The 27,777-nt window shown below is 43.6% G+C and overlaps 1 protein-coding gene and 1 long non-coding RNA gene across 4 annotated transcripts in view; one reads left to right on the top strand and one right to left on the bottom strand.

Annotated features, from left to right (window-relative positions):
• The window catches only part of LOC134165543 (uncharacterized), a 217,546-nt gene that overhangs the window by 113,889 nt on the left and 75,880 nt on the right, over nucleotides 1–27,777 (top strand). The gene's annotated exons all lie outside the window — the stretch shown is intronic.
• On the bottom strand, nucleotides 647–25,860 carry MATCAP2 (microtubule associated tyrosine carboxypeptidase 2). 3 transcript variants are annotated; one of them, XM_062622399.1, is made up of 7 exons: nucleotides 25,634–25,860; nucleotides 18,710–19,392; nucleotides 9,423–9,566; nucleotides 7,214–7,346; nucleotides 5,766–6,071; nucleotides 5,170–5,267; nucleotides 647–1,002 (listed from the first exon to the last, which is right to left on the bottom strand). In XM_062622399.1, the coding sequence occupies exons 1-7, from the start codon at nucleotides 25,656–25,658 to the stop codon at nucleotides 841–843; spliced, it is 1,551 nt and encodes a 516-aa protein (XP_062478383.1). In that variant the 5' UTR covers nucleotides 25,659–25,860; the 3' UTR covers nucleotides 647–840. The 3 variants fall into 3 exon arrangements, with proteins under 3 accessions (XP_062478383.1, XP_062478402.1, XP_062478392.1); XM_062622418.1 differs by lacking the exon at nucleotides 25,634–25,860 and adding an exon at nucleotides 16,087–16,148 and having other exon boundaries at nucleotides 18,710–18,766; XM_062622408.1 differs by having other exon boundaries at nucleotides 860–1,002; nucleotides 5,103–5,267.

Below are 27,777 nucleotides of genomic sequence, written 5' to 3'. Positions count from 1 at the left end.
TCTTGAAACATGTATTATACAGAGAAAGATGTGGAACAGTGTAAATCTTTGAGGTGATGAAGGGGAATAACTGCTACCTCCTTACAGTCATACGCATCCCTGGCAGTGTTCAAGGCCAGGTTGGACACAGGGGCTTGGAGCAAGCTGCTCTAGTGGAAGGTGTCCTTGCCCGTGGCAGGGGTTGGAGCTGGAGGAGCCTTAAGGTCCCTTCCAACCCAAACCAGTCTGGGATTAAACCAGCACAGGTTCTTCTTTTTAAATGCTAAGTCTCCCATTTAAAAACAAACAAATCTTTTCGAGCATTACAAAGCTTTGATCCTGTGGCACAAAGACCTGCTTCTGTGCACTGTCTTTTTTAACTCTTGTTTTCATTGCAATGGTGACCAAATTGTAAAGAGTTCTGCACTGAGGGTGGCAAAGCACTGGAACTGAGTTCTGATCTGCAGAAGTTATGTTGCTATGAACCATGAAAACCAGGACCAAAGACGGGGCAAATACAAGAGAACTAAGGGGGAATTTCTCCTTTTTCTCCTTTCCTCCACCTCTAAACCTGGGTGGGAAAAGGCAGTGTCAAGCACTACACCAAGCATATAAAACAGAGCAGAAGATTGGACAGATCACTGCAAAAGAATTTCTAAGCCAAATGTAAAAAAATGCACAAAAGCTTTAAAAAATGATCAGGATACAATCACAATGCAAGAGGAACATAAAGGGGCTTTTCCCCAATTCCACATATTCTGGCTACCCTTCCCATGCCACCTCTCGTAACTCCGGTTTTACAAGCTCTTGGAAGTCCAGTTCTGCATCCTCACAGAGTATGTGAATGGTGGGCTAATGCTGTTAGTTTATGAGATCCTGGAGCTCCTCATCAGTCAGCTTATTGACTTGCATGATCTTTTCCAAGTGCTCCATGTACCGGGCATGGTCTTGCAGAAAGTGTGGTACCCTCATGTTCTCAATCACGGCTAATCCTTTCAGGCGGTCCACATCTTCATATGAGATCTGCAAGGAAGGACATGGTTTAACTTCACACTGTAGGCCTGTTGCTTCTCTGCTGTGACTCTAAATTCTCTCTTGTATGTGAGAAAATATTTTGGAGCAGGGGATTTAAAAGCTTGTGAGACTCCTTTGAAAACATGAGTGGGGTTGGAAGTAGATGAGCTCTAAGGTCCTTTCCAACCCAAACCACTCTGTGATTCTCTGAGTAACTGTGTGCCTCAGTGGAAGATGCAAAAAAAAAACGTATCATTTTAGCAAATACCACACTACCGGATTCTGCTTTTGACCCAATCAGTGAACTCACTTGTAGCAACCTGGATGAGAATCACCTACAGCAGCTGCAGGAATTGAGAGGGAAACAATGGAGCACATATGAGTCTTTGAGTCTCTTCTCAAAGAGGTGGAAAGGTTGACAAGAGAAGGGCAGAAACACTGTGCCAAAGACTGAGGGACTAGAAAGGGGGTGAAGGGCAGCATGCTATAGGAAGCAGGGAGGCTCCAGCTTTAGGAAGGGCATGGTGGCAGCTGGCCTGAAATCTGAGTTTTCATTTTCACTAGCAAATGTGCTTATGCGAAGCTAAATTAAAAGGCGCCTCTAGTAACTTACTATAGTATGGGCAACCCTTAAGCACGCCAGTTTGTGTTTTTTCCCATTTAATAGCAGGGCAGAGACTGGGTTTGCCACTTTACCATTGGAGACCGGAGCCTTCTGGGTGACACTCCCAAATGTTTTCCAGCTACTACAGGACATACTACTTTTTCCTAATGAAAGCTGAGATTTTTCTCCATAGTCTTATAATTCTACAAGCTAAGGCTTCAAGTCGAGCTCACAGTCGCTCAAGGTGCTGTGAGTGAAGGTCCAGGAAGGATGAACGCTTTAGCTGTGCAACAGCTACACAAGCTGCCCGCAAGCACAGGACTGGGCTCCTTGGGCAGCCATCCAGTGTGATGAAATCTATGTGGCTGCTGCTTTGTCTAAACCTGTGTTCTGGGCACCCTGCAGACAGAAGCGGATGTACTGGCAAAACCCCCAAGCCTGGCTGTGCTTGCTAACTGGCACATCCTATTTCCTCACAGCAGGTTTGTGCGAGGTGGCTTCAGAGTGGAGCCTTCCAACCTTTTCACCCTGTGTTTTTTGTAAGGAGCTGAGCACTGTGCAGCCAGGGTTCCCTGGGAACAGTCTGGCCTCTTTGCAGGTGATGGTTTCTATTCGGAAAAGATTAAAGTGAGCATGAATGATCTACAAATGTATAAGGGGCATGGAAGGCCTCTCTGGAAAGATAGGATGGTGTAATCCAGAATCCTGAGCCTGATTCATGGAGGTGGGCAGAGATAGCTGCATATCTCACTGATGATAACAGGAACAAAGTCTGCAAGGAGAGTGAATTTGCAGCTGAGTGCACACCTGTGCTTTCCTAGTTACAGGATACATCCTGATTAAAAAGCCAAACCTACACCCATGCCCAGGTTTCCTCCAGTCACTGGGATACTGCTGTTCGAAGATGGTGGCACTACACCTGATTAGGAGTAGATACAGAAGAGCTGTATGAAGTCATATCATCTCTCAGTCTGGAGACACAGCAGTAAATGAGACTAAATACTGACCTTCCTTCCCGTCCCAACTTGAAATTCTACCTCTTTTCCTTCCAAAGGAAACAAAACGGGCACTTTCCACCTTTATGTTCAAGGTTTCTGTTACTGCTGCAACCAAGAAACAAGTATCTGATCTGAGGTATGGTTTGAATGGGATGTATTTCCAGGCCTTGCAATTGCTGAAAGAAGCTGACGTCCTGAGGACATCAAAACCATGTTTTTATCCTACTGCTCCTTCTAAAAAGTATATTTTCTCAGGCTTCAAGCTTTTTCCTTAGCCACTTTCGGGTATGCTGGACAGCTTGCATGTGTTCTGTTTCCACACACTGCTCTCTACTACACTGTAAGTAATGTCAGAAGCATCAGGAAGGCATGGCTGCCTCCATCAGCCAGATCTTTAGCACTCGAATGAAAACAGAAGACACACAGACTTCAGCATGGCTCTGTCTTAAATACATTCACTGAGCAAGCAGTGATTTGATTTTACTACTGTGTTAACTACCTGCTAAAGCACAGAAGCTATTTGTTGTCGGCGCTCTAGTTGACTGCTGTAGTTTCCTATTATGTTTATATCTTTATTGTATTTGCAATGAAAATATGCCCAAGGTAGTCATGCTGAGAAAGATGAGCTCATTTGTTACGATACAACGCTGAGAATCTTCCAAAGGCAATGAAAATATTCCCAGTCAATGCTGGGCTTCCCTATATTTAAATCCCCTGCTCTTTCGTCTAACCTGGAAGACACGCCAGCCCTGCTTAACACTCCCTTTGGAACAACCTCATCCTCCCATTCCACCCTTAACAAACAAATAAATCACCCTTTAGAACAGTGATAAACTCGGAATAACCACAGCCTAGATCTCAGTGCAAGTTCCGTATTTCTCTATGCCCGCAGAACTTGTTTTACTTGTATGGAGGTATTGAAGCAGGACCAGTAAGTGTCAGTAAGATGAATGCACTGCAGCATCTCTCCTATGAGGAAAGGCTGAGATAGCTGGGACTGGTCAGCCTGGAGAAGGCTCAGGCAGATTCTACCAGGACGTATGAACACCTGATGGGAGGGAATGACTAGGAATTTGGGCTCTTCTCAGCAGTGCCCACTGGCAGGGCAAGAGGCAATGGGTTAAAATGCACAGAATTCCATCTGAACACAAAACACTTTTTTTATGGTGAGGGTGGTAAAACACTGACAGGCTGCCCAGAGAGGTTGTAGAGTCTCTATCAGCTGAGATATTCAAAGCCCAAGTGGACATGGTCCTGGGCAACCTTCCCTAGCTGGCCCTGCTTAAGCACGGGGGTCAGACTAGCTCATCTTGAGAGGTCCCTGCAGACCTCTGTGGTTCTGCAATGCTGGGAGCAGGCATTGCTCTTACACAGATTTCCAGTTGGACTGCAAAAGATGAATGCAGCAAGAGCATTTAGAGTGGTCTTCTAGATCCCTCTTTAGATTTTAGAAGTTGTAAAGTCAAGCACTTATAAATTATCATACTGCTAGAATTAAATTGCTTGTAGACCTCTAATGTGAATGCCTTGCCATGTGGATTATAGTGGAATCTGTAATCGTATGACTAATGACTTAGCATGTTTTTGAAGTGGCTTGACAATCCTGCAGACTCCCTGAAGAGAGAAAGGCATAAAGCAGTGCAGGAGCACTGCCTGCTAAGCTCAGGAGTTTAGCAGGCAGAAGCTGTGTGGAGTTAAGCAGTCTTAAAGCAAAAGGAAGTTGCACAGACTTATTTTATAGTGCAATTTTCTTTTCAGAGCTTCTTAACTTGGTTCAGTTACCTAAATAGCTCTGCTCACCAATACGGGTATTTCTGACACTAAAGGCAAAACATGTGGACCAAAACCCTCAATCATAATATGCCGCTTCCCTTTATCGCCCACTGGTAGCCAAGTAGGCAGAAATGTTGGAGTACCAGCTCTAAATGCAAGCATAACAACACCAGTTTGAATCCTGGTTTATGTGAGTATGAGCCCTGCTTTATGAACTGTGGAAACTTAGCAATCCAGGGATTTGGTTCAGGAAGCGTGACAAAGTTTCTGCACTACTTAGTGTGATTTTGAGAGCAAACAAGCAATGGCAGTTAGAATGGCACAAAATCTGTCCTGTGAATGTAAAAATGATGTATTCTGGGAAAAGAATCAAAACCAACTGATTTTTAAAAATCATTGCAGGTGCCATCAGTGAGAGAAATTTTAAATGGAAAACTCCTTGTTGTGGATGGTGATATGTTAGCATCAAATGGTTCATTTTGCTTTCAACCAGGACCACCACCTTATCTAGCACTAGCTGCCCAAGGCAATCCATTGTACTGCAAGTCAAATACCAGCCTGTAAAGGGAGGAAAGTCTGAGAAATATGACCATAAACTCTTAAATCTGATAAGTGAGGAATGAGGAAAAGCTGGTACAAATTTGTTTGGACCTCAAGTATTTGTAACTTGCACTGTGTAATACAAGGTGCTGTACAGAACAGAGACTAAAGAAAAGCAGAGCACAATGACTCACAGCTCTTTAAAGGCAGCTGTGCTGAAATGATACAGCTGTACCCTGTGGTAAGAATGAGTCCACTCACCTTTCCAAGGGCTGTCAGAAGGTAGAAATCAATGGACTCCCTATATCGCAGGATTCGGAGGATGCCATCCAAGTATACCTGATCCTTATTGAAACAGCCTAAAAGGAAGCAGGAGACATAGTACTCTGTCAGGGTTTGTTCAAGGCATATTCCCAGGAGCCATCATGAGCAGAACAACTGTATTTTAAAAAAACTAGATGTTTATACCCCAGGCTTTGAAAACCTGCCCCAAAACAAAGTAAAGGATAAACCCACTAGCCAGAGAAAGAAATCAAACACAGAAGATGGTGCCTGTGAATACCCATAGCACCATTACATCTCTCATAATAAACATGAAAGGAGGTCAAACTGTATGAACTCCTTCAGTGTTTTGCAGTTATATTCCCACTTCCAAGAACAAAAACCATCCATTACTACATTCGGTCTGAAAGCCTCACGGAGGTGCATTTTCAACCTTGTTTTCAACAGCAGAAATCCTGCTCCCTTGTTTCAGGAAGTCCAGAATCCCATGGCTCTGTTTTGGCAAGGTTGTAGTGCGTGACATGAGGAAAACATCCCTGAGGTACAACAGTAGAGAAGACAAAGAGGGAACCCACCTGGTTGTGATGTGTCAGTCCACCCTCTCTTGGCTCGTACGCAGTAATCCCACCTAGTATTGGGGTCCTTGACAAATTTCCCCAAGTCCTGGAAAAGCTGACTGAAGGACATCTGGCTAGCCTGGTACACGGTGTAGTACAGCAGGGCAGCTCTCCAAAGGAGGGGGTCTTTGCGGAACAGGACGCTGTGGATGCTTGCTAGCCCCTCTTCTGTAGGGTTGATTGGTTTTAGCCCGTGTTTTCTACGTCCGTTCCAGTTGCACCAAGGCTGGCTGTTGTTGTTAAAACCCCTAAAGTAATGAGTTCCTGAAAAGAAAAGAATATGGGACTTACAACAGTAGCATCTAATGATTTTATCTATAGACATATATATATATATATGTAAAAAATGGAAGGAGATGCCCATTTCACGACTCTGAACTGGTAGGACCAGGCACTTGTCTACAACGGAGAATTCTGTCTGATGTAGACACATGGTGCAATTATTCACCTGCTGACTGCAAATGGGACTCCCACAAATACCAAAGGAAAACAAATGTCAGCAGGGACTTGAGTTCCCAAATCCATGGAAAGGCATTTTCAAAGGCATCTTACTTGCTGAATGCCTCTAGCATAGGCTAGGCATTGTAATGGACAGAAGGAAGGAGAATCAAAGTGAAGGGGCAGAAATGTGGCCTCTTGAAGGTGATTTAAAATCCTTGGAAGAGGCTATGTCCTCTATGTCCAGTGTAAGTTATGTGAGTCTTCAGTTGAAATTCAGGCACTAGCCAAGTTTATCCAGTTTTGATGTACTTAATTAGAACAAGTCACTGGAAACTTTATAGAAACCTTCCACAGGGTTGGGCCAAGCTTGTGTAATGCAAAATCAAGGCAATCTTACACCATTTTAGGGGGCACTGGGTAAATTCTTCACACCTAAAGCATGCCTACTTTTGCAAGCAGTGCAGCATAATGGAAGCAGATTTGTCCAGTGAAGTGGCTGGTGCTGAGGTTGAAGAGTCGCATCTTTTTGTTTCCCTTTGTTTTTTTTAACTCCAGACTAGCTCTAAATTGAACTCATGAGCAAAATGACCCCGAGCAGTGACAACACAGAAGGTATGCCCTGGAGCAGAGCCTCTCAGCTAGCATCATCTGGAAGATTACACTTTGCCTGCTCCAAGATTCCTTTGGCATGTGAACCTCAGTGCAGTAAGTGGGAGAGCTGGCACGCTCACTTCAAAAGCCCACTCCTGATCTAACCTAAAATGCAGACGTGCGTGAACCCTAGGAATCCTTTTAGTGCATGGTGCAGTGATAAATAGGCTTCTCCTTCCCTTGAACCTGCAGCACAGATTTTTAGATAGGAATGTTCCTTCTGTATATGTACAGTGCCTGGCCACCATTGCAAAAGGAGTCAGAAGGCATGCAAGTACTCCCCTTTGCATGGAGAACTGATGTCATGCTCATACCAATTTCATGTCTCAGCATCCCCTCCAGCCAGTGCTCTCGCGCAGTGGAGATATTGATAGTGAGAGTGGGGCGGCCATTCACCACTGTCATTGAGGCTCGAGACAGCAGGTCCTCCGTGAGATGGACCACAATCTAAAGATGAGAGAGTTCAGGTAGCAAAGAGCTCTCTTCGCACTCCCGGTCCTGCTTTTTCCTTTGACCCTCCCATTATTGCATTACTCTTTGGTCCCTTGACCTTCACAGCTCTTCTTTGCTACCAGGAATCGAGTCTGAGAGACACTTCTGACTCCACTGAGCTATCTGTGCTGCTGACAAAACCTCAGGTCTCAGCATGTGCACTGAGATACGCACCCGATTTTTTGGAACTGTCTCTAAATATCTTGGTATTACTGAGTAATGAAAAATATTAGACAAGCACACATAATTAAACTAGGTGTCTATATACTTGACTCTCTTAGATCTTGTTAGTTGCAGTTCTAAAGCCATATAAATAAAAGGGGAAGCACTGTGTACTTGATTTCCTGCTACATGATGCAGAACTGAAATATTAAAAACTGGTATTGGGGTTTTTTACACCAGGAAAACAAATACATATACCATACATGTATTTGGTATATATATTTGGTGTATATATAAATAGTGTGCATATATTTATATACCATTTAGTTCTTACTTTGTGATTACCAATGGAAAACTGGTAATCAAAACAAAAGCTGCCAGAGAAGGAAATTAATGCAAATTGATGTATTTTGTCATTTTTGAGTTTAAAAAGACTTTTTAAACAAATGAATGGGAAGAAGAAGGAAAACTCTTTGCTGAAGACTAAGCATCTTTCCCTCTTCATGTAATGCCTAAGGAAACAGTACAGCTCAGAGGAGTACACGGGAAAGTACCTATAAGAGAGAGAATTTTTTAATATCAGTTAACAAAAAAGGACCCAGGGATCAATGGTATTAACATTACACTTCGCTGTTTTCAAGCCCCGTCACTCGGCTTCAAGTTCAACAGCAAACAGTCAGTCCCATCAATCCTGTATTTAGGATGCAGGAAGGATTTAGATTTAACGCACAGGTACCACTTCAACACCTCTCCGACTTGAGAGAGTATTTTCAGAACGTTTTAGACCATGCTAAGGGTGATGTATTAACCCTGCTTTTGCAGAAAAAGTAAAGCATTTCCCAGAGATGGATGTGGGATGTCTGATGAGGATGTAGGGTCCTCCTTCCATGAAGACAATCCAAGACAAAATGAATGCAAAGGGAGATAAAAGCATAGCGAAGACCTAAAATGTGATTTTTTTTCTGCTTGCTCTAAACTATAGTCTTATAACCTCAGTCTTAGAAACAGCTAAGTCTGGTAGCAGCGTCCAGTTGGAGTCTCCCCAAAAAGTGTCATGAGTTTAACAGTTCCTCCTAATAATATTATGTTTACGAATGAAACCTAGTTTCTAGGAAACTGATTGTTGTCTCTGGAGCTCCCGTTCCAGACTCCTGTTGCTCACTGCCAGTGATCTCATCCAAGTCTTGGGCTGTGTCAGCTGCTGCTTTCATTTGGAGTAATTCTCTCTTTATATATCCAGTTTCATCTGACTTTTCCAAGCAATTCTGCATAACTCAGTCAAACTGGACTTTTGACATTCTGAATGGTGGAAATCAGTGTTTTTTGCATAGGGCTCTAAAAATTAGGGGATTACAGTCAGGCACTCAAACCAACTGAACAAGCCAACCTCTTTCAGACATTTTTATTCACTTATGTCACTTTCCTTTGTGTTGCTTCTTATAAATCAGCCTCCTGGACTGCTGCTTATTTTTCTTGGCCTTTTCTTAACTCTTCCTTTTGGTGCAAACAGCTTGATACAAGAGAGCAGGTGGCAGAGCTGACGAATAAATGGAAATGTGCTGGTCTCCAAGGAGCTGAAAAAGGGGAAGGAAGGGTGTCGTTCTGGGGTACTCCCCAAAGAGGTGAATTTGATAACAAGCACAGATGAATCAGGAAACAGGCTCAGAGATGGCTGAAGCATTCACGAGGAATCTGCATCATTTCAATTGTTCAACAATCAGACTGGGCACAGCCATGAGAAAAACAGGATGTAAGGAATATTCTTTTCATTATGGAGGAAAGGCCTCCCAGATGGTCTCTGGGGCCCATCCACGTGTCATTTCTAAGAGCGACATATATGTTTCTTTCCTGATCCAATGGGTGACTTACCTCACCAAGACAGCCTTCTTTCACCATGTATTTCCTGACGTGATTCCAGATGCGACTTTTGGTCAGCAAGCTGCCTCCAGTGGCCTGCTCAAACTTCTCATAGCTGCCATACTTCTGCAGTGTCCGCTCCATAATGTTAATGGACTACAAAATACAAAAGCATAGCAAATATGAGTGCAGTAAGACCCCCATGTAGGACTGTGTATTCTTTCTCTCCCTCTCTCTTTTTAATCTATACTGAGCCGCATCAAAAGGAGCGTGACCAGCAGGTAGAAGGAAGTGATCCTGCCCCTCTACTCTGCTCTTGTGAGACCTCACCTGGAGCATTGTGTGCAGTTCTGGTGTCCTCAACATAAAAAGGACATGGAACTGTTGGAACAAGTCCAGAGGAGGCCACGAGGATGAGCAGGGGACTGGAGCACCTCCCATATGAAGACAGGCTGAGAAAGTTGGGGCTGTTCAGCCTGGAGAAGAGAAGGCTGCGTGGAGATCTCATAGCAGCCTTCCAGTATCTGAAGGGGGGTATAGGGATGCTGGGGAGGGACTCTTCATCAGGGGCTGTAGTGACAGGACAAGGGGTAACGGGTTCAAACTGAAACAGGGTTAGATACAAGAAGTTCTTTACTGTGAGAGTGGTGAGGTACTGGCACAGGCTGCCCAAAAAAGTGGTAAATGCCCCATCCCTGGCAGTGTTCAAGGCCAGGTTGGACGGGGCTTGGAGCAACCTGCTCTAGTAGAAGGTGTCCCTGCTAGGAGCTGGAACTGCATGAGCTTAACGGTCCCTTCCAACACAAACCAGGCTGGGATTCTATGATTTAAACCTTTAATTTAAATCACAGTATTTCTTTATAACCACCCAACATGAATGAGGCATGTTTAATTAGACAGGTAATGTGGTATCAATAGTCCTTCTGCTGCTGGAATACCCTTGTGGGTGGAGAGCAGAGAATGATGCCTATGATGTGATCAGAACTCTGCTTATTGAAGGTATTACTGGTAGGGTATGAAATGCTTGTGCCCAGTAATCTACTTCCCAACATGTCATTTCACACCTTTGAAAGAAGATGAGGAAAACAACTTCTTGCCCAGCAAAAGCCCAGCTACAGGGAATGGCTTTTTCCACAGATATGATAGCAGAAGCTCCCAAGAATCTCATAGAGAAAAAAAATTATTACGGGCATTACCTTAAAAAATTACTGGTGTTTTCTTAGCAAGAACATTAATGATGAAGGTGGAAACTCTGCAGATGGAATCTTTTTGTTGTACACTTAACCCCATGCATGAAGCTGATACCAAGCTGCTTGCTTCCAGGTATGTAAATCTGACATTGTCAGATTTATTGTCCATGAAAATAGGATTCATTTTGTATCCCTCACAGCTGCTAACAATCCTATTGTTTTTTTCAAGTTGAAACTAAGCAACCCTGAGTAATTGCTACTGAAAGCCATACATGCTAGCTAGGTGTAAAGTCCTGTGGCTCTTTGATGAGAGAAATATCATTTACCTGAATGCCAAAGAAATACTGCACGTAATGCTTAGTATTTCTTTGTCTGCCTCTAATACTTATTATTAATATTGAAGGGCCTCCTGGTCAGATCTGAATTTCTTTTTCAAGGATGAAGAAAGCAGCATAATTTACTCCCTTAGAACAGATTAAGGTGTGTTTGTGGGGGGGTTAGCTTTAAGAAGGCTTTCATTTGGGGAGGTGAAGCAATTTGGAAGCGAAGGATCTACCATCTACTGTCTCACTGCTGTGACCTGGAGCTAGCGTGAATAAGGAATGGATGTTATGAAAAAAGGCACCACGGAGGAACACATTATCTTTTCGAGTTATCTTTATCAGATCAGACATCAGGATGTCTGAAGAGAGATACTGGAACAAGAGGAAAGCTGGGCCACCACCTGAGCCACTGCAAATGGTTTGACAACACTGCAATGGTGACACAGGGCAGCACAGCTCCATGGTGGGGGTTAAGCAGCCCCATTTAGCATTGAAACAGGTAACTCCCAAGAGAATCAACAGGCACCTCACAGACCTCTGGCTCAATTGTTTGCAGAGAAAATAAATCCTCCTGCTCCTGAAGACAAGAGGCAATGGGACTGCAGCTGGGAAGGCTGCAGAGCCCTTCTGTGACTTCAAAACAAGCCACATTTGTAAAGATGGATGTACTAAAAGTAGAAGACAGATACACTCTCATCTGTTGCAAACTGGGCAGCTCTGGCATCATTTTGCTGACCCACTGCTGCAGGTATTTGACAGAGATTGTGCTGATAGTTTTGCTGTTACTCCCATTAACTTATTGCTCAGAAATATGAGTAAAGACCAATATGCATCTGTTCTGGTGACCTATGAGGTAAATGGGATTTTGGTTCCCATTAGGCCTTGTACAAGTGTAATGTAGGTATAGCAGGGCCTAAAAGATTATAGTAAGAGATGAGAGGTCTTTCTATGGCAGTAAATATTTTTTTCTTGTGTCAAATCTTAACATCACTTGTTATTTACAAATGACCTCAGATAAATGAAGGAAGGTTAGTGTGCAAGCATGAAGTGAAGGAACACATAAATCCCTCATGCAAGTCCTAGTGTTTCTGGAGATTAATGACAGTTGCTTCTAGCAAAATGTAGGATCGAGGGCTAGTTGTAAAGAACAAATCAGAGCAAAATCTAGCTCTTGTTTAATAGCTTGTCTATTTCCCCAAAGGGTTCCCTTTTAATTATATATGAATTTATTGCAAATTAATTTTTACCTTCTATAAACACTGGCTGTTTCATCAGTTCTGCAGTGTCTGTGAATACTGAGGCATTTTCCTGCCTTACACAAAATCACTGGGTAAGGAAGCTACCCCAAAATTCCTGCCCCCTGTTTATGCCTGAGTAATTCATGATAACAGTTCTTCAGTTTCCTTTGTGAGGTGCCAGATCCTTCTGTGAACCACTAGTTTGGTGTATCTGGTTTCCCTGAGCAAAACACACTGTGTGTGTGATAAGTCTGTGTTCAAATGTATGGCTGTACAGAATGGCATGCCCCTCAACAGTTTTCAGTAATGTACTTTAAAACCCAGTGGAACCTGTGGGTAGAAAGGTCTGGCTTTAAATTCTCTGGAAGTTATTCACTGGAGGAACTGAGGCAGGGATGGAGGTTATTTTCAATAGGCACCACGATTTGGTCCTTTCCTTTTTAAGGATGTTAAGGCAACTTTCAGAAAGTATCCAGCACTCAGGCTAGGTCTTTCTACTAGTAAATCAAACAAGGTCACAATACTGGCTCAGGTGCTGCAAGGGGCCCATCCATTGAGCTGAATGGTTGGTAAGCCCCCAGGCACAGTGTTGCCATAGGTGAAGCAGTACTTCTCTCTCAATCAATATTTGGCCATAGTGAAAGGATCATGTGGCTGTTGGGTTCCAGACATTACATTTTGATGCCCATCCTGCCCCTCAGCAAAGCAAACATCAAGTGCAGCTCCATTTCATATCGAACAGTGAATAAAATCTCTTCCAATAACGTGATGATAAAGCCCTTGTATGGAGAACAGGCAGGTGAGGCTCACAGGCTGAAGGAAGCCAGTAAAGCTAGCACAAGATAAAAGGCTTGAAGAATAGCAAAGATATTTTACATACTTTCTGAAGAGAGCAGGACAAACCTAGAGATCTGATCAAAGCCACGTATGGGTGGATGAGAGCAGAGCTGATGAAGCAGAGGACTGACAAAACCATCTGAGAGCAAAAGGACAGTTTCTTCTCAACAAGAAAGCTCATAAAAATACGGGTGCTTGAGAACAGCTTGTAAACTTTATTAACCAGCTCTCTGTTTTCATGCTGTTTATAAAGACGTTACTATTATGAGATGCAGTGTTGCGTAGGTTTATTTGGTGATGTTATCTCAGAGGACTCCTACCTTGGATGCAGGTGTTTTCTAAAGCTATCTCATCACAACAAACAGTGAGAAAACAAGCACTGTAAATGTGCATTAAACTTCCTGCTTGGAGGTGTGTAACAGCAAACTCCCTGGAGCCAAGACCTATGTGGGCCAAGGGGGGCAGCATGAGTTTTGGAGTCAGAAGGCCCTCTTGAACTGTTCCTGAGCTGTTTAAGGCCTTTCTTAAAATGCTGTGAGACACCTGAATCAACAGCACAATATGAACAGCAGTTCTTCAGAGTTATGTTCCACTGAAGAGGCACAGACACAGCAGCCTCTCCCACCTTAACCCAGTGCACTGTTTGCAACCGCAGGAGGACGGGTGAGATACTGAAGGATGCTTCCTTTCCCCTGTGTGCCATGCTGTGCCACCTTACATCTGGCAGTACCTCCGAATAGATGGTACAAGTTTGAACCTATGCATATTGAGAAAGTCATTAAACTTAAGCTTCCTCATTGCTGAACATCCATTCTCTTGGTTAGGAAAGTACTAATAAGGGTGCTCACGACTATCACCTTCTCCTTTGACTGTTTCAAGCTAAGCAGAAGTCCCAGTAATTCCTTCCAAGTGGGCAAGTGCTCTGGAAGCCCTGAAACAAGAGGGAGAACCACCACACACAGGACACAGATATATGGGACAGGCCCTGTCCCTAGTGATGCTGGAAAAGGTCTGGGATATTTTTGGACCCCAAGCACTGAATACAACAGCAAGCCCTTCATGTTTCTGAGATGAAATGACTCAAAGTCGGTTGTTGCAAGAACTTGCTGGGAAAGGGGAAATCTTGCCTATTCCAGCATCCAACTGTGAGCTTATTTTCCAGCCTTTGGGGAGCAGAATACTGAAACTGCCACAGTTCATAAGGCCAAACTGTGAATTCTTCAGCACTAGGTTAAAAAAATGGAGAAAAAGGACTATGTGGCTGGGCAGATTACTGGTTAGGAGGAGTAATTCCTGTTCTTTTCACTATTGTCTAAGAGGTCTGGTTTAATCCCTCTTATAGCTACCAAAGAGTACCAAAAGAAGCAGCAGCCTCAAGACAAATTCCCTTGCCCAGCCCCTACGCTGTCAGCTCGTCCTATGTTCAGAAGCAGCTCTGCTACAAAAGGGTTGCAGCCTCTGTTAAGATCTGTGGGACAGACAAGGCTTGCAGGCACCATCCCTTTCCTCCCTGCAGAGCTTATTTGCTAGAGGAGAAAGCTTCCCAGGTGTGTCTGTAGGTAACACAAAGAGGTACCAGATGGAACTTGTCTGTCTAATCGACAGCCCTAAAATGGTGGCTGCCCTCCCTTTTGGGTCAAGTGGAAATAATGGAGAGAGGTAAGAGCACAGTATTTTAGACTAGTGTATTCAGTACACTGTAGTGTTTTGAGTTGTATTCAGTGTTTAAAATGTCTTTTCTGTGCTTGTTCTTGGTGTGATAAGGAGCATGTTTAAGTAATGTAGAGCTGGTAGAAATGTTTTTAATTAAAAGCTTTCCAAATACTTTCCAAGGAATTAAATATTAATACTTACTTGGTTTTTGTATGAGACTGTGTTCTGAAATAAACCTATACTCCTACTATAGTATCACCAGAAGTGATCGATCTACAGTCTCTTGTAGCAGAGGAGAGATGTTTGTGTAGTACTCTGAGGACTTATGCTACTTGGATGGCCTGATGTGCTTTGTGTTAGATATAAACACACCTTAGCTACAGATCTTAGTTTAGGGAGGAATTTGTTACTAGTGGAGAATGAGGGGGTTTGCAGTTGAGTGCTTTTCACAGCCAGTGACATGCTCTTGAATCTTCAACATGCCAAAGTTGTGACGTTACCTGGATGTTGCAGAGGATTACTCGGTGTTGCAAGCCATGTTGTTCAGCCTTCCCGCCACACCTAACTATTCTTCCAACATCTGATAAATTTGCTAATTGCAGACTACTTGTATTGATGACTTAAAAGGTGAGTAATACAAACACTGGCAATAAGACACAACTGAAACATTGATAAACTGGAAGCTACTATATTTTGATGAGTACAAGGGGGAAGGATGTACAACTCTTCCACAGGGGGATTAATCAACAAAATGATGCTTTTTTTCCTTTCTAAATAACTATGTATATAAAAATATATCTCCTGCCTTCATGTAGAATTCAAAGAGGTGTTAACACCCAGGTTACTTGAAGCTGCAGTTCCCCTGCTGATTCTGGTTAAATCAAATTGCAACTGTTAAGTCATCTGCTCGGCAAACACTGGGACAATTACTTCTAGCTAAGTATTGCCACCTCTCCCATCTGTGGAAAAAATAACAAACACTTCAAGTGCTTCTTAACACAATTAAGTATTAAGAAAGCTTAACAGTGAAGCACAGGCAGTCTGAGCCAGAAGGAGCTAACAAGAAAACATTCATAGCACTTAGAGCACGCAGTTGCTGCACTGACCTTGAAAGGCAGCAGTAAGAGAATTAATTTCGGTACTATTAGATATGTCAGTCAATGTGAAAAGCTGCAAGTCTGCGTGCTATTTTTTATTCTCAAGTGCTCTTCCCGAAAGGCACATCTTGTGTGACTCAAGAGCGAGCCTCATGATGAAGAAAACAGAGTGGAGAGAAACAAAGAAACAGAACAACGTGGAAGAGATACATTTAAAACGCTGTTTTCAAATGGACTGATTAAAAGTGTGAGAAGTCAATAAACGTGCTGGGCTGTGCCCATGGTTTTAAACCACTGAGCTGACCAGAAGCCTGGGGGTAGGGTGAGTGCTTACAAACCTGTGTGCTCCCCACTGCAGCGCTGCTGTGTTAATGGTTTCCAAATCCATAGCATTCTTTGCCTTAAAAACCATAATCCAAATAAATGGGGCAGGGTGTGATTCATCTTCCAGACACGTTGCAATAATTCTGTACTAACCAATTCCACAGATGTGCACAAAGGGCAAGAAGAAAACACAGTCTATTTTAATGTCCTAGCAGGCTACCATAGCTGGGGATAAAAGTATTTTTGATGTTATTAAAAATCCTCTAAAGCTCTGAAATGGCACCTTTTGAGCTCATTTCACTGAAGTATCCTAACCTCCCACCCCCCCAATAAAATCAGTGCGTTGTCAGTAAAATCTGGGTTTACAGAGATAATAGTCATAGAAGAGCAAGTGTTAAGTTGCTGTAGGCACCCTTCATAGGTTCTTGTAAAATGGGAATCATTCTGTTCATGGAAAGCAAAGCTTCCTAAAATATGTATGCAACAAATGAAAGCCAGCAGTGCTTCAATAAACCCCCAAACTGAACTTGTCCTTGTTGCAGGGAAAAGGGTGGCTGCACACAGTTCTGGTTTTACTGCAGACCCTACTCATGACACTGTAAGTACTTTTTCACAGCCACTTCCTATAAGATACCAACAGGTATCTTCTGACAAATAAAACCTGCACGGCAAAAGGAAAAGCATAGAATCATAGAGTGGTTGGGGTTGGAAGGGATCATCCTAAGGAAATGCAAGTGCTCATGCAGTATTTGCTGATTAAAATGGTGAGGAATGCTGCTTTTTCTAGGTAGAAAACTTGCTTGGAGATGAGAATTTCTCGAGTGAGATGGAGCTAAAACAGAGAGTGCCACCTGCTGGGCTTGGGGCTGCGTTAAAGTCGCTTTTTTGGTCGTTTCTATGAAGTGCAAGACACTCGCTCAGTATTTTCAGGAGATAAATGCCTTTCTTGAGAAGAACTTCTGAAACTTAAACTGAATCTTCTGAAACAATTTACGTCCTCTGTTTTAAGTCTCAGAATTATCGTATCTCCTTGAGTATTAAATCCTTCACTGCGTTTTATAGCTGTTACAAAGCCTTTATTTTCCCATGCTTTGTATTTAAAGGGAAAAAGAGTAACAGAATAATACTGAGGAATCACTCATTAACAGAATATCCATTATTTGGGGGGGGGGGAGTGTGTATTAAAAGAAGGGTAAATTAATGATAGGCCTGTTCCATGAAATCATTTTGCGTGAAATAACTTTTAAGGCTCTGCTACCTCATACTAAATGGGATAATTTGTATTAATCAGTTTGCTATATTAGTTATTGCTACTTCGCTGTTGTATATGATTACTGTTGCTAATACTGCTAGCTAAATCAAAGGCAGACCTGTAAAAGGAGTAGTCTTGTTTGGTGTCAGTGTGATTTAGTGGGTTGTTTAGAAATATGGAAGCTGATTTGAAGTACAGAACAGGCTGTCCTCACAAAGAAAACCCAGCTACTGAGGGAAAACACAGACCAAGCCTTACAATACAAGGGGTAGTAACACCTACACGTGTTCTTGGATGTTGGAAAGTCAGACTCTTCACAAGCCAAGGGCCAGTTGTTAGAATCCATGGTACTTTAATTTATGTATCTTTTTCACCATGTGTTTTGGGGAGGGGTTAAGTGAAATATTCATATCACAAAGAAGTGAAACTCATGGAACAGCAGGATCTCCTCCCAGGTAATCACTAGAAACATGACATTCTCTAGAAAGATTGTCAGACTTGAGTAAGATCTTTATAAACCATTTAAAAATGGCAAAACCAGGAAGAGGACTGCTTCTGTTGTTACACAGATAAGCACTGGGTTTTGCCACTTAGGTCAAAGTTGAAAGCAAGGTCTTGTTCTTGGTTTTGGGGGGTTTGTAACTCAAAAGACAGGTAGGAAGCCAAGGTAGTAACACAGAACAGGAATGTCTGCAGCTATGTTACCAATGTGGCTGCATAGTACTGAGGTGGGGGGAGAGAGTTCTGTTTAAATTTAACCCCTCTCTGGAATGGAACTTGTCTGCTGCTTGACTGAGCCTCATGTATATGCAAATATCCTTTCCAAGTTGATTAAAACAAGCAACATCAACATCTGCTTATCCGATAACCATGACCTCAAATAACTGCTAACCCCTCCCAATCCCTGTGGCACCAAGAGGACTGGCAGGATTTCTACACTGCCTTTTTTCCTCTGTTACTAAAGCCTATTTAGGTACTGTATTTTTCCTGTATTACACTCTGCTTCATTGCCCGAAAAGCTTTCTTGCCTTAAATCATGTTTCATGTAAACCCATTTAAAAGGAACTGTGCCTTTACCCTAGAGCATCCTGTAAATATGAGGAAGAGGTTCCTTTTTTAATCAAAAATATTTTCTTTCAGTATTATTATATATATATTGCTATATATTATATAGTATATATATATTACTAATATACTACTATATTATTAATATAGTGTATATTACTATATATTATATATACTACTGTTGTATTCTTTGATGCATTTTTCAAACAGTAGGGGAGGATGTTAAGGAGAAATAACTTGCTACAAACAAAGCCAAATACCACCTTAATAGGTGCAGGAAAAACTCATCAGTGGAAGAGGAGGAAATAAAGTAACTATACCTGCTTAAGGAATCTGTCGGACGCATGGCTGTGCTTAGCTAGCACGTTTGGCAGAGCAGGGTTTTCATATTCAAACTGAGGATTGTATGTAAAATCTGAGTTGAAGAATTTAATCTTCTCTTTCTCCACGTTGGAAGGCTTGATTGCAGTCAGTAAACAGAGCTTTTGGCCAGAGCCATCACCTTCTTTAGCATGGCTTTTTGAGGACTGGGACTGCTTTGGCTTTGTTAGGTTCAAATGCCTCTTAGTTCTACTTTTGGGTCGAGATGGCAGCCCTATGCTGCTCCCTGCAACTGAAACGCTGCTGGTGAACTTCACGCTGGTAGACACTGGGCTGGTGACGATGAGGGAGGGCTGTCTGTTTGTGCAGTACCAGCCGGGGCTGAGCAAGGGTAGCGGGACCTTGATTTTGTGGTGCTCGTTGCTTCGGGAGGTGGGGGAACACTTTGTAGTCTTCCTGTGTTTCTTGTGGTGAACAGATGACTGCTTCTGAGCGTGGTGCTTTTTCTCCTCTTTGCTCTGCAGAAGGACATTGTAGCTACTCGTTCCCGTTGTGAAAATGTCCTTGAGGATCCCTGAAGGTGGGTGCTGGAGGCTGCTTTCACTATTCACGTTCAGCTGATATTCTTCTGGTCTCAGGAGCGATTTCTTAGAAAGCTCTGTTTTACGCCAGTGAAGTTTTTCTGCATTGAAGAGGGGGAAAAAAGAATAAAACTAAGGACAAATTTAATTGTTCCATGCAGCAATATTAGTTTTAGGGACTGGAAACTGCAACATAAATGAAACACAAGACTTGTTTTAACTGCAACCGCATCAAGTCAATCTTAACTTCCCGACATACGGGAGAATTGTGTCCTTTCGGATTTGTAAGATCCAGCTAAACAAGTATTTTATGCTTGGATCTCCACGTACGAGTGCACTATTTGGAGCTAAGAACAAACTTGTTTAAAACAAGGCTCTGTGTAGGACACTATGAGTATTTATTCTTCCATTAACCAATTTTCAGTCAAAATCTGCTTGATCTTTACCATGCAAGGAAGACTTTCCATATGGATAAAGAGTAGCTTTAAAAATAGGAAACTGTATAGGAGTATGTGAGCAGTGTTTACAGTGAAGTCCCACAGGGATCTGTGCTGTGATATAAGCAGTCTGGAGTGGTCTTAGCTGCAAAATCTCATTCACAGAATTTACTCTCAGAAAGGATGAGCACACAGGAATGGGCCAGCCACTGTGAATGATTTACACCACCATACAAACAGCAGGGTAAGTTTAAAAGACTTCAGTTTCATGTATACCTTCTTAATACAGACAATAAGGCATATTTAAAGAGGAGAGAGATCAGCTAGTTACAAACACAGCCCTCAGAATCCTTAAGACAATGCTGTTGTTTCATCTATTCGGTGTTGTTCTGAAATAACAGCTGACTTTAAAAAAGCACTTGAGAAGAAACACTGCAAACCAAACTGAGTACAAGAAGAGAATAAGGTTCCTTTAATGAATGAATCCTCTTTTCTTGCTCTGACCCCTGGCATAGCCTTCAGGGGAGACAGGTCCCTGGTGCAGGGCAACTGCATGGAAAAGTCATTGAGGATTAAAACTGTGCTTGACATTTGTGCTGCTTTGTTAGACACAAGTGACCTCTCTTCACTGCTTCTAACCATCCCTTCTCTCTTCAATTGGCTCACCCTAGAACATTAGGTGAGCTGAAAGTAAGGGCACAAACAGATCCTGCCACAGAGAAATGCTTGACTTGTGCACCTGAAATGAACAGATCACCAGAACAGGAGGTATGGCCAGAGTTTGATTACAGCCCGCAAAAGGGATTTGAGCTGCAGCCCACAGTTAGACATAGATGAGCTGTAATTACTTTACATACAGTAATTATACTCTGACTGGAACATTAGCAAAAGATCATTTAATGCCTCCAAGGGGAAAAAGAACACCTCAATAGCAATTTAATTTCAGCTTTATTTTCCCAGTAAAATTAGGCTTTGCTCCCAACAGAAGCACCATGACAGCATATTTCATGCTCTCCAAGTTCTGCATTCATGTCCATCTGTGTTCCCAAGTTCTCGTGAAGATGCTGCCCTGAAAAGCAAAGAGACAGAGGTCCTGTTTGCCAGACATGCGATGGGGAATCTGCAGCCTGGGTGTTTCCTCCACTGGGAAGAGAGAGATAGAAGCATTAGATTATTCTCTTTCACTAAAGCATGCACATCTTGTGCAAGGTCAGTTCTGTTTCACGGTAAGCTTGCGAGTTCTCTTTCTATTCTTGGTGTAGTCCTTGGCATTCCTGTTCAACTTCTGTCAGATCATACTCATCACATATGTGACCACCTGCCTACATGGCTTAAACTGCTTTACCATGAGCCGTCATGGTAAGAAACCACAGTTCCCATCACAGTATCAAAACAACTACCCTAAAACGAGATAACAGAATAGGATGGCTGCTCTCACTTTATTTCTTGGCAAGGATTTGAGATGGACTTCAGACCTCTCCCAGTTATTATCGTAGGAGAACCCTTACTTTTAAGAAGGGCAAATGAAAAGCAAGGTTTCCAGAACGGCTGAGTACAGAAATGTTAAATTTCTGAGCATGTGACTGCTTCTGTAGATAAAACTGAAGCAAGAAATTACAGCTACTTCTTAAATCAGGCAAGATGATAATGTAACGCTAGCAGTGGTAGTGCTTCACCTTCTGTACTAATCAATTAAATTACTACTGCACTGGGAATAATTTGAATTAATACCACACTTGTATCTAGGAAGTGATAAATAGAAAACAGAATTCAAAGAAACAACTCAAAATTACCTTAACATCCTCAAACTCTTGTGTTGATCCAGTACCAAAATCTCCTGATAGTAAGCTTTCAGAGGTAAGAAGTATAGTTGGCTGGTAATAAATGCAGTTATAGCGAGATAATTTCTTGTGACTGAGTATCACAAGTCAGTGATGTTAATTCTCCTGCCAGTGTCATCAGTGGTGGTCAAAAGCTGAACACGCGCTGGCAGGTTTCATGTGCACATGGCTGATATCAAAAATAGTTGTCCCCAATTCTGTAGTTACTTTGTATGTACAATCTCACAGCAAAGTGTTTTTTCAGCTGCCAAACTAAGCGTGTCCTTAATTTCCTCCTGACTAAAGCAGGATACAGTTTGATGCATATTTGTGCTGGAAACCCAAACTCAGTGCTAATCCATTGGATTTGAGAGATTATATTAAATAATACTGCACTTCTCACATAAGTCACTTAACTCAGTTTTTTTGATTGGTCCTGTGCACATCATTATTTTACAAAATAAACTAGAAAATAATGCTTGAGACAATGTCAAAATCATGTTACAAATCAGTAAACCTGAAAGTTCTTTCTCCAGTACACTAATCTGTAATAGTGATAATTTTTAACAGTCAGACATGTCAACCAAACTAAAACCACACTCTCTTCCAGGAAACTCAACTATATCCAAGAGTTTTCAAGGATCAATGCCTGGTTATTGAAACAGGAGTCTAGTGTTCTGAATATAAGCCCCATTCATTGCACAGCCCATGTTCTGAAAATGTGCTTCTGTGTTTCAAAATGTACTGAGGTATTGTACTGCTGCTATAAAGCAGCCTGTTGGAGAAAGGATTATCAACTCCCATTAATTACACAGATTGGCTAGCAGTGATTTCCATCTTGTAAAATCTGGATGCCACAGAACAGATTACTTGTAAAAGGGACGAAAATGAACATCATTGTACTATTGCATAACACTGTCCTGCACATCATGCTACAGATCATGTAGCTTTTATCTTTTGTATCTCATCCACAAATCTGAACTTCCTGACTTTACACAGTTCAGATTTTGCAGCAGCAAAGTGCAAATGCCCAAGCCTCTGGTTACCTTTGAGAACCTCCCTCAAATCATGTCATGTACGTACACAGATTGTCTTCATTGCCCTTGCTTCCAAACACTTCTTCAACAGTTAAAAACACGCACTATAAAACAGGCATAGTCTCTCCCCAAAAGATTTCCCATTATGTTTACTTCCATTTAATGATATTTTGTTCCTCTCTGCAACAACACAACAATAAAAACATAGATCCTAGAGACAGGTGAATTGCTAAATGAAACGTGGAAAGTGATGATGTGAGGAAGCGAGGAGGGGCAGAAGAGCTGCCTCTCCCCTTTTTGGCATTTTTAGAGTACTAAAGGACAGAAAACCCTCCTGTTCAATAGAAACTTTGTCTGTCTTGGGCAGAGTTCTCTTCAGATCCACTGTGTTTGGACTGTGTTACCCCATAAGGTAAGTTCATTTATATACGTGCAGCTATTCCAGCGTGACAGCTGTGTTGGAGAAGACTGATAACAGAGGATATGTGGGAACCACAGATCTCATTATGATTCTGCACTAATGAAATCCTCTCCATGTCTAAGTTGCACCCCAGTCACATTAACTTTGAATCTTGTAACCACAGACACTGCCTAATCTTGTCAGAGATTAAGAGAAGTGTTGGATTTTATGTTCTATTTGGGACCTACGTTATATTATTTGTCTCCATCCTTTGGAAACTGATGAACTGAGCATATCTTATCATGTTAATAATACTGTGGTAAAATCACAATGTAAGATGTTTTTCCAGACTTTGAGAGTGTTGTAGAAAAATCTTCCTCTGCACTACTGGGTAGCTTCTTAAATACCTGTCCCGAAGGTGGAATGAGGTTCATCATAGATATCTGTGGGTACAGATCGCTCTGTGTCCCACTAACCTTGCTCTAAAAGAAGTAGAGAGCTCCTGTGGTTTTCAAGTAGCTGTCACTCAGGTTACATATGCAAAACGGCCAAATCCTTACCAAACTGCAGGTATGATTCTTAAGGTGCTTAGCAAAGATGTTCTTGGAGCAGTTCCCGCTATCCCAGGAATGCCATGGTCTGAGCCACTGCTTTTGGTTTTCAGCTCACCATTATCATTACACTTGAATTTCTTGTCCAAATTAGAAACTGCTTCCAATAGGTTGACTTTTCAGACTGACAGAACTGTAAATAATGTATGAGAGCTGTCTGCAAGTAATGACACCGAAGTCTGAGACGGAGAGCAGAAAATGCATGGATGTGACAAGATCCCTTCTCTGACACACTGCAACTGAGCAATTACATTACAGAGAAATATTTGTCAATATTCAGCTAATATAAATAGATTAACAACTACCTGTGGTTTATGAGCTCCAGACTGTGTGGTTTGTGGGTGCAGAGGGCTGTAGAAAAGACTATTCTGCAAGAAACAGGCAACAGAGTGTGTTGTATATGAATCTGTAACGTTCCACTGCCTCTCAGCCATCACAGGCTTATGGTTGTGGCATAACAGAATCTGGTAGTGTATTTCCTCACCTGCATAAACACCTTTAAGATTTATAAACACCTTTAAGATTTATAAACACCTTTAAGATTTACAGACACTCAAGCTTTGACCAGGCAGTGTCAGGCAACTTGATCTGACAGCACTGGAACATCTCATCTCTCCATAATGACTGAAAATGTTTTAGCTGTAGAATTAGTCAGTAAGCCCCTGTACATAGACTGGTGCTGAACTGTTTTCTACTTTCACAGCATGTTAGTTTACTAGAGATGCAGGATGTTGGGAACTGGACATTTAACCTAAGTCTTACTCCCACCCACTCAAATACCATAGAATCCCAGACTGGTTTGGGTCAGAAGGGACCTTAAAGCTCATCGAGTGTCCAACCCCTGCCACAGGCAGGGACACCTTCCACTAGAGCAGCTTGCTCCAAGCCCCTGTGTCCAATCTGGCCTTGAACACTGCCAGGGATGGGGCAGCCACAGCTTCTGTGGGCACCCTGTGCCAGCGCCTCAGCACCCTCCCAGGGAAGAGCTTCTGCCTAAGAGCTCAGCTCAGTCTCCACTCTGGCAGGTTAAAGCCATTCCCCTTGGCCTGTCCCTGCATCCCTTGTCCCAAGCCCCTCTCCAGGTTTCCTTCAGCCCCTTCAGGCACTGGAGCTGCTCTCAGGTCTCCCCTTCAGGAGCCTTCTCTTCTCCAGGCTGCCCCAGCCCAGCTCTCTCAGCCTGGCTCCAGAGCAGAGCTGCTCCAGTCCTCGCAGCATCTCCGTGGCCTCCTCTGGCCTCGCTCCAACAGCTCCATGTCCCTCCTCTGCTGCTGCCCCAGAGCTGGATCAGGACTGCAGGGGGGGTATCCCCAGAGCACAGCAGAGGGGCAGGATCCCCTCCCTGAGCTGCTGCTCACACTCTGGGGGTGCAGCCCAGCACATGGGGGGTTCTGGGCTCAAATGCTCACTGCAGGGTGGGATTCCCATCAACCAACACCCCCAAGACCCACTCAGGGCTGCTCTCAGTGCAGTCTCCTCAGCCTGTAGTTGTGCTTGGAAATGATGTCAAACCTAAACACGGAAAAGATCAGAGTGAAAACACTCTCTGCAGCAGCAGCTGTACTGAAGGTTTTCCTATGTACCATGTATGCAGAATCACTGAATCGTTAGGGTTGGAAGGGACCTTTGGAGATCGTTTAGTCCAACCCCCCCCCGCAAGGCAGGGCCGCCTGGTGCAGGTCACCTATAACATAACACAAGTTTTTCTATACACATACCGTTAGGATCTGTTAACCTGTCTGACAGTTGGTGAGGAGAGGGGTGTGAGCGCCACCTGACACAACCCGGCACGCCTTCATCAGCATCCTCATTCGCATCGCCTCCCCCTCGCCCCGCCGGTCCGCGCTCATCTGCGGGGCTCCCGCTCCGCCGTCCTCCCTCGGGGCAGGCAGGTTCCCTCCGCCCCCGAACCCCTCGGCGCCTCCTCGGGTGAGTCTTGTTCCGGGAGGGGCCGGTTACCTGCACGCTGCCCCGCGGCCTCGCCCCTCTCCCCGGTGCGCCGGTCCCGCCCGGCTGAGGCCCCCCGGGGACGGTACTCACCGGTGACACGGATGGACTCCAGCATGGTGCTCGGCCGGGCAGCGCCGCCGCTCTGCCCCGCTGCCTTCCCCCTGCGCGGCGGGCTCCCGCCTCCTGCGCGGGGAGGAGCGGGGAGCCCTGAGAAGAGGCGGAGAAGGAGCCAGCGAGCCGCGCCGGACGAGCCTCACCGAAGGCGGCTCGGCCCCGCCGCTACACGGGAGACTGAGCCCCCCTGGGCCCGGCAGCCCGGCCCGACCCGACGCGGCCAGGCCGGCAGGAGCCGCGGGCGCGGAGCTGAGACCCTGCCCAGCCCGCAGACTACAAGTCCCGGCATCCCTTGCGCCAGCCAATCGGGGCTTGCGCAGGGCGGCGCCCGAGCTGCATCCTGGGAGTTGTAGTGCGGGAGACGGGAGGTATCTGTGGGGGACAGCGGCTCCAAGTTGCACCCAGCCCACCGCCAGAAGAGCCCCACTGCCACCGGGACGGCTTGGCCTGACGGGTCGCGACAAGCACGGGTTCACCCCTGATATTATCCTTGGAGTCCAGCAGGTACAACTGGTACCGACTTCAGTGACTGCGCCGCAATGCATCGGTAAATACTGACTGTCATCATTGTGATTGATAATTGGTCTGATTGGTAATTATCTGTTGAGCCTAAGGCTGGCAGACAGAGGGCTGCATGGGACAAGGGCGCTCAGCAGGGCTTGTGCCTGTTGTCACTTGCTAAGGAGAACAGAGGGATTGCACCAGAGCAACAGTTTGGGGCAATAACCAGTTTTAGTAATGAAGAAGGTTATCATACACTGGTAAGTAGTAAACAGAATTTAAAGCAGAAGATAGGCTTTACACTGTGGCCGTCTGTTGCTCTACTTGTTTTGCAATCTGTTGCTTTGCTTGTGAAACCCTTCCTTGAAATGTAATGTGCGCGTCTTGAAGTGCCTGTTGCACATCAAATAGGAACGAGTTATTCTATCTTAGCAGTTACAGTTCTGTAACCAGTTAATGTAGGCATGGTGTAGGAAGATTCTGTACTCTTCCTGCAGGCTTAAGGACATTGCTGAAGTCATACTACACAAGAATGTGTTTTAGTCTGTTCATGCATTTACTTCTCTGAATGGTCAACACTTAACAGAGAAAGCAACTTAACTGAAAGTGACCTAACAGCACAACAGTGCTCAATATACATTATGTGAATGTAGTGATCTGCCAGGGTGAGGAGAGCCGGGGAGTTGTGTGCTGCTTTGGCTGAATGGTGTAAACGCCTGTCACCTTCCCTCCCATCAATAAATTCATACTTGCAGTGGACTGTACACATACATTCCATAACACTGTTCTGTAAGGTATAAGATCTGGCCATGTTATCGTGTAGCAGAGATGGGAATTCCACAGATAATAGCTCAGATACTTCTGAGAACTCCTTTCTGTGTCCTACCTGGAAAATTTACTTTACTTCATGAGTCTTTCCTATAAGCAGTGAGTGGATGTTGATCAGAGAGCTCTGTCTGCTTTCACACCACTCTTCAAAGGCAATGACTGAGAAAAAAGAGTTTAAAGTACACCTTTTCACATTATTACTGCCTCACAAAGGCACTCTTAAGACTGAGGTGTGTTATGAAAAAACTGAGGTGTCATTTTTCTGTCTGCTAATGAAGACCTAGAGCTGAAACACGCTTCTACCACCTAGCTGACAAATTTGATGTCCCTTTTAACTGGAGTTCTTTGAGGAAGAGAGAAGGGATATGCTCTGTCAACATGTCTCAGTTTAACCTGAAATACCCTCTAAAGTACTTTGCTAACAGTGTAGAATCTGAACCAGGCTTGTCTCCAAATCTCCAACTGCAGGAGCTGAATAAACACTTTTAAATTTAGAGAGACAAAGCTATCACTGCTGGGTTGGAGTTTGCTTGTGATATGTGCCAATTACACACACAAACCCCAACAAACCAAAATAGTTCAAGCACTGCAAATAATCAGCACAGCAGATGCAGGAATGAAAGATTGCTGCTAATGCATAAAGCCCATGTACCATTTTTCCACAACTTCCCCCTGGTTTTGCTGTACAGAGCCTAAATTCTCCTCTTGGAGATGATAACTTTATACATGCTTGGAAGCCATAGCAATGAAATTGGGAACTCCAGCTTTTGATGTGTATATTATACATCTCT

The sequence above is a fragment of the Pezoporus occidentalis genome, unplaced genomic scaffold (genome assembly GCF_034315485.1).
Source record: "Pezoporus occidentalis ecotype Australia unplaced genomic scaffold, CSIRO_AGI_Poc_V1 ctg107, whole genome shotgun sequence".
Classification (NCBI taxonomy): Eukaryota; Metazoa; Chordata; class Aves; order Psittaciformes; family Psittacidae; genus Pezoporus; species Pezoporus occidentalis.
The sequence above is the reverse complement of the archived record's forward strand: the minus strand, read 5'-3'. Positions and strand labels throughout refer to the sequence as shown.